This window comes from Micromesistius poutassou, assembly GCF_964030765.1.
Source record: "Micromesistius poutassou genome assembly, contig: SCAFFOLD_6331, whole genome shotgun sequence".
Taxonomy (NCBI): Eukaryota; Metazoa; Chordata; class Actinopteri; order Gadiformes; family Gadidae; genus Micromesistius; species Micromesistius poutassou.
The window spans coordinates 1-7089 of record NW_028180139.1 but is presented as its reverse complement, the minus strand read 5'-3'; the positions used below and the strand labels follow the sequence as shown (position 1 = coordinate 7089).

The window sequence follows — 7089 nt, the reverse complement described above, 5'->3', positions numbered from 1 at the left end:
TAATAATGGATAAGTTAGTCATTAAACGTGATAGGCCTACAATGCCGCAAGGCGTACACAAGTTTGACGTCAACCGTTATTCAGAACGACGGCTGTTATCTACCGAACTGTGGCTCCGAATTACACGGAAAAAAATAAATTAAAAAGTTTGTTTAAAAGTACAACAATTGTTCATGGTCTTGAATCAAACTTCCCCAGCGTGAGTGCATCTCCGTCCACGTCGGCCAGGCCGGCTGCCAGATCGGCAATGCATGCTGGGAGCTGTACTGCCTGGAGCACGGCATCCAGCCCGACGGCCAGATGCCCTCCGACAAGACCATCGGCGGGGGAGACGACTCCTTCAACACCTTCTTCAGCGAGACGGGGGCCGGGAAGCACGTCCCCCGGGCGGTGTTCGTGGACCTGGAGCCCACCGTCATCGGTATGATGGGGTCGGCTAGTTGAAGTCACCCAAGTGACTGTGCGTTCACACCAAGACACATTTTTCGGTTGTTAGCCGTCGGAATGCCCGTCGTTTATGGGTTAATAATATAATCCGGAGGCACACACCGCTTTGTGCCGTGATATTATATATATCGTATATATAATATAATATAGATATTTATATATTCTATATATAATATCATATAATATTATATATAGAGCTCCGGGAGTCGCAAACGGCAACAATCACTTTCTCCTCCAAGCTGCGGTTCACTGCGGAATGCAGGGAACGGTTGGCCCAGCCGGTTGAACGCTGATTGGCTGTTTTACGTTACTTCACCCACGTTACCCACAGGGAGTGAACGCTGATTGGCTGTCTCACGCGAATGCCGCGAAGTTCAAATATTTCAACTTCTGCAAAATTTTGCAAATCCACGTGAACGCGCTCGCCCGTGACTGGGAAAACTGTCGCCCCGTCAATCAAATCTTGTCACAGGTTTTTGCTGCGACAAATTTCGCCCGATACGCGTCTCTACGTTCACTTTGCGGTGTGAACGCGCAGCAATGGTTCACTAGGTGGTTGGTTTAATATGGTTAAACATTGCAGTGTGTTTTCTCCCCACAAACGGGTAATATGTATTTAGGGAGTATTTATAAATCTTATTAAGTCATTACCTTATTATAACTTTAAATATCTCCATTATTCAAAATATTTACAGTTAATAAATGCATTTACATGTATATTATAGCAGCAAGTAAGTAAGTAATTAGGGTCAGGATTAAGGTATTTATAATGACATTATAACTTGACATATCTACATTATTGTGAAATATTTACAGTTAATACATGCATTCACATATACATAGAGGTGAAGATAAAGTTAGATTAAGTTTGACAAAATTGCATTTAGATATTTAATAATGCCTACCAGAACTAAATATTACAATAATAGTTAAATCTGAATATGATGTATCATCCTTTGGCACAAGTTAAATATCTAATCTAAATAGAACATAACATGATGTGCAACACATTCTGCATTGTCACTGTGTTGAAGGGGATTTTTCCACCTGCACCCTATTTTCCGATCATTTAGTGTCTAGGGTGTAGAGCTACAAGGTTATCCTTTGGGACAACGGTTCCACGTCAATATACGTCCTCTAAAGGTGCTTGTTTTTGTCCCTGACCGGCTTAGATTACAGATTACAGTTTTCATTGTGGAAATGATCACTACTGTGAAATAAATTTGTGTCTTTGGTTTTCGTTTGATCCGGTCTGTTTGTTATTGTGTCCAACCAAGTCTTGCTCATGGAGAAGTCTCGCTCTGAATGAGTTTGTAGTCTGAACACAACAAACTCCTCTCTCCCGCTCTCATGCTTCTATCTGCAATGCTTCTTGCAAACATCTCAACTCTTGTGAGACTTCCGATAGAGCGAGACTTGGTTTGACACAATAACAAACAGACCGTGATCAATTCAAAGATAAAGAAACAAGTTTAGGGGGATCCTTTCCATGATGTATTATAATATGAGGCTGTCAGTGGCAGAGACTAGAGACTGTACATTGACGGTCTGCTATGGCCCCAAAGGATAACATCGCATTTTTCGTGGATTACAGCTGCAGTATTCTTACTCAAGCCATGAGTTCTCGCCCAATCTCTTTATTTCCTTTACGGCGTCTTCATGTGTTTTTGCTTATTTTGCGACGTACAGACGAGGTTCGTACCGGGACCTACCGCCAGCTGTTCCACCCCGAGCAGCTGATCACAGGGAAGGAAGACGCAGCCAATAACTACGCCCGCGGCCACTACACCATCGGCAAGGAGATCATCGACCTTGTGCTGGACAGAACTCGCAAGCTGGTAATATTCATGAGTCATTCAGGGTATATTAGGGTCATGCACCAAAGTGAATGTCACTGATGGCTGGATGCTGATTTGATCCAGGCGGACCAGTGCACAGGTCTCCAGGGCTTCCTCATCTTCCACTCATTCGGTGGAGGAACGGGCTCCGGCTTCACCTCCCTGCTGATGGAGAGGCTCTCCGTCGACTACGGCAAGAAGTCCAAGCTGGAGTTTGCGGTTTACCCTGCTCCCCAGGTGTCCACCGCCGTGGTGGAGCCCTACAACTCCATCCTGACCACCCACACCACCCTGGAGCACTCCGACTGCGCCTTCATGGTCGACAACGAGGCCATCTACGACATCTGCCGCAGGAACCTGGACATTGAGCGCCCCACCTACACCAACCTCAACAGGCTGATCGCTCAGATCGTCTCCTCCATCACCGCCTCGCTGCGCTTCGACGGTGCCCTGAACGTCGACCTGACGGAGTTCCAGACCAACTTGGTGCCATACCCCCGTATCCACTTCCCCCTGGTCACCTACGCCCCCGTCATCTCCGCCGAGAAGGCCTACCACGAGCAGCTCTCGGTAGCAGAGATCACAAACGCCTGCTTCGAGCCGGCCAACCAGATGGTGAAGTGCGACCCTCGCCACGGCAAGTACATGGCGTGCTGCCTGCTGTACCGCGGCGACGTGGTGCCCAAAGACGTCAACTCGGCCATCGCTACCATCAAGACCAAGCGCACCATCCAGTTTGTGGACTGGTGCCCCACCGGCTTCAAGGTGGGCATCAACTACCAGCCCCCCACCGTGGTGCCGGGAGGAGATCTGGCCAAGGTGCAGAGGGCCGTGTGCATGCTGAGCAACACCACAGCCATCGCCGAGGCCTGGGCGCGCCTGGACCACAAGTTTGACCTGATGTACGCCAAGAGGGCCTTCGTCCACTGGTACGTCGGGGAGGGCATGGAGGAGGGCGAGTTCTCCGAGGCCAGGGAGGACATGGCCGCCCTGGAGAAGGATTACGAAGAGGTGGGCACCGACACTGTTGGCGATGAAGGGGAGGAAGAAGGGGAAGAATATTAAGTCATGATGAACTCCAAATATACTACAAAATATTGACGTTTGGCTTCACCTTTGTTAAAGAGTAGGAGATGTTAGATATTTTGTTGTCTTTATTATTGTTACGGCTGTAACACGTTCATCGTTTTGTTAACCAAAGTTAACCTGATTCTTTTGTAGTTCAAAGTTCACATCAAACTTCCTGGCATAAAACCAATGCTGTTTGTTTGAAAAAAAACCATGACAAATTCAGACAAATGTAATAATTAAAGAGGTTTCCACAAAGGGGAAGGTCTGAATTTGATCGCTGACTAGAAAGGAACTTCTTTCAAAGACACAACGGAATTGTACTGTACAGTCGCGATCTGGAAAGTAGTACGTGACTTGATTGAACATGCCCCCTCCCTCTCTTTTCTCAGTTACGTATGACGCAAGCGCGTTAGGGCGAGCCCCCCCGAAACCCATAGAGAACCTACTAGGTGCGATATTTCCAGAGCCAAAAACCATGAAATTCAACAACACTGATTGGCGAAATCTGTACTTTTTTGCATAACAACGGGCTTAACAATTAACCATTGGCTTAAATTACAGTACGGAAGGGCTGAGCGAACTGGAGCCCCGGGAAGCAGAATTTTTAATCCTACCATGGCCACGCCAATATCCCGAAAAGACACGCCCGCCTCTATTTCTGATTGGTCCGTCATACTCGCTTTTACTGGCTTGATATTAGCTGTTATGGTTAGGGTTAGGTTTAGGGGTTATGGTTAGGATTAGGTTTAAGGGTTAGGGTTAGGGCTCTTTTGTGACGCTCTCGAATGCTCACAGCGAGGGTACCGTAGCGTCCCGTTGAGTTGCATGCAACCCTCTATGGACGAGCCGCCACTGCTGAGAGGCAACACTTCTCAACGGTAGAAAACAATTAGAAAACAATTTTTTTTGTGGAGACACATTCCTGTTCCCCGCTTGTATTGGAGTGAACGGGGATATCTACTTCTAGGCCCCATGAATCAAACCATGAAGGGACCCCGTCCACAGCCAGCCAAAACAACTGCATTACCAGGCTTGGCCACTGAGCACTGGTGGATTGCGGAAGTAGGCACTGCTCCTGGGGGCCTGGTAAGGCCAGGCCGGGCTTCAGGGCCAGCTTCCCAGCGGTCGGCAGGGACACATTCGGTCGCTACAGACCCTTCAGCCACATCAGGCCCATCAGCGTACCTGAGCGGTCCTAGGGGTACATCTCATAAGGGATCAGCACTAAAGGGCCGGGCAAACCTACCATTATGCACCGCAAAGGACCACGTAGATATAGACCACCTTTTCAAGACTGGGTAGGATTCGTATTCATTTCAAGAAGAAGCACTGGGTAGTGATGGGTCGTTTGCGACCTCGGCCTGGGCAACAACATCCCGATTCCGAACATGAAGCGCTCCTCAGCTGAAAGAAACTTAGTTGTAATGTTGTGTGTTGATTGATGACCGTTTGCACCATCGTTTGAGAACGAGGGAGGAGCTGATTCTGACTGATTCAGCTGAGAACCGTGCATTCCATGATTCCGGAAACGCGACTGAACGAATGAACAAACAATTCTGAATGATTCTTCTTGGCGAACTGACCGACGCGAACTGAATCAAGGAAAAGAATCATAAAATCCATCACTAGCACTGGGCCTTATTTAACATGCCCCGATACCTGTTTTCTTTAATGTTGGAATAAACCTTTTATTTTTGGACAGAGATGTGGTCACTATGTGGACTATTACATTACGACGTCAGGGTGAAATTGTAAATTTGATTAATTTCAAAATTTCTAATTTAATTTAACTCAAAATGTGATGGAGTCCGAATACTTTCTGAAACTGACACGCACACGCACACACACAAACACACGTCTTTCCTTCAAAGCTTCATCTTTTCCTCCATCACTGGTGAATCATTTTCAACAATTCCCATGAAGCCATTCAGTGAGTTAGTGGTGTTAACAAAACAGTAACCTTTATTCATCTCTATACAGAAAACATGGAAGATGCACTAAAACATGAAGATACAAATTATTATGTAAAGCTTGGTCATTAATAAACAATTACCAAAAGTAATTGAAAAATAGAAAATTAAATCGGGTAGTATTATTACGACAACATCAGTATTAAATTTGTAGAATATCATGATACAACCTATTAATGAATGTAAACAGTTTTGAATGTAAATGTATGCCAGAAGTCTTACATTTCCAAACATGCTAAAACATGGGGCAGGGGGATAGCTTATATCTTTCATGCCAGCCAGCCTGTCAGTCATGAGTTGTAATGGAATCAATGACCACTTCATGCACGTGTGTGTGTATAGATTTAGAACATTATGCACTGAGAATATAATTTACTGAACCTATACTGTGCTGGTTAAATGAAAATAATAAATGCTGTTCAAATCAAACAATCACTTATCTCACAATGCTTATGTATTGCTGGTGACTGAGCTCACTGTACTGCAATTATTTAGTTATGTACATAGTTATGTTAGTATATGAATGATCCCACTGGCTTGGATGATGTTGAGAGATGACACATGACATGGCATGAAATTAATCGTGAATTAAGTAATACAATATTGAAACACATTAAATACAAATAGAAATGAATAAATACACAGAAAAAATATGAAAAACAGGTAGTAATAGAAAATTACATGTGTTGCATTTATTGAAGTATCTATTTCATCCTTTACTTAATTATGGCTCTGTGTCTTTATTTCATGTTTATTTATGATTAATTTATGGATTTAATATTGTCACATTTGGCATACAAAGTCACTGTGGAGGTTAGCAATCAGACCAGCTGATTCAGATAAAGTTTAGACATCTTAACAATACAAAGTTTTGTCCAAAAGATAAATACAACTTCATATTTAGTTGTAAACAGCTGCTGCCCTTTGTATGGCATGATGAAATCTAAGCTTTGTATCCGCCCTTCCGTATTTATGTCAAGCATGAGATAGGACAAAGCAAATACAACCAAAGCCAGATTTTAAAGTGGAGGATGTGTGAAAATCCATTAGATATGATGTCAATGTGGTAACGTGGTTAGAAATCCAACATAGGCTCCGGCCCATCCAATCCAATCTCTGTGTGAGTTTATGTTTGTAATAGTGAGACCAGGATAAGGTCGGTTCGATTCTCCTTTTAGCCACTAGATGGCAGCGACGGCTTGGATAAAAGTGACGCAAAAACAAACCGAACTCGTCCAGCCATGCATTTGTGTGTTTGGGGCGTATTTTATTTCAATGAATCCACACAGTCAGTCGGTCTTCTTATTCCGGTTCAGTCTGGTAAACATCTTGGGTCCACAATTGATTGTACAACATCCGAGTCCAGCCCAAAGGGGAGCATGAGTTACTTCTGCCCCGATTCCATGTGTAACGATACACATGATGCGTCTGATGGAGACCAGAGTCTGTAGAGGTGCACGGTCTTCCCGGTGGGTCTCTGGACACCCTATTGTCTCAATGTTCGTCTCATCAGCTTACTCGGCTCCCTCCAGCCGACCTCTCTAGTAGTCAGTTCCACACCAGCACTTCGGGGCGCATTATGTGGCTGGGGACCGCCACGAAATATGGGGACACTGGGGTGGATCTGGCTCGGCCCTCATTTCTTATTGGCTATCCTCCTCTTCCTGGTCGCCAGCATGTCATAGAAGGGGTCCCTGCTGATGCTTGCTCTGTAATGGGGAAAGAAGACAGGAGGATATTGATGAGGTTAGAGTACACATCAT

The 7089-nt window shown here is 45.0% G+C and overlaps 1 protein-coding gene across 1 annotated transcript; it reads left to right on the top strand.

The window, feature by feature from the left end:
• Positions 1 to 203: 203 nt before the first annotated feature.
• LOC311371105 (tubulin alpha-1A chain-like) lies at positions 204 to 3350 on the top strand (the record flags this gene model as incomplete). Its single annotated transcript, XM_084489335.1, has 3 exons — positions 204 to 421; positions 2137 to 2285; positions 2370 to 3350. Exons 1-3 carry the CDS (start codon positions 301 to 303, stop codon positions 3348 to 3350), a joined length of 1251 nt encoding a protein of 416 aa, XP_084345461.1. The 5' UTR covers positions 204 to 300.
• Between the last annotated feature and the right edge of the window lie 3739 nt (positions 3351 to 7089).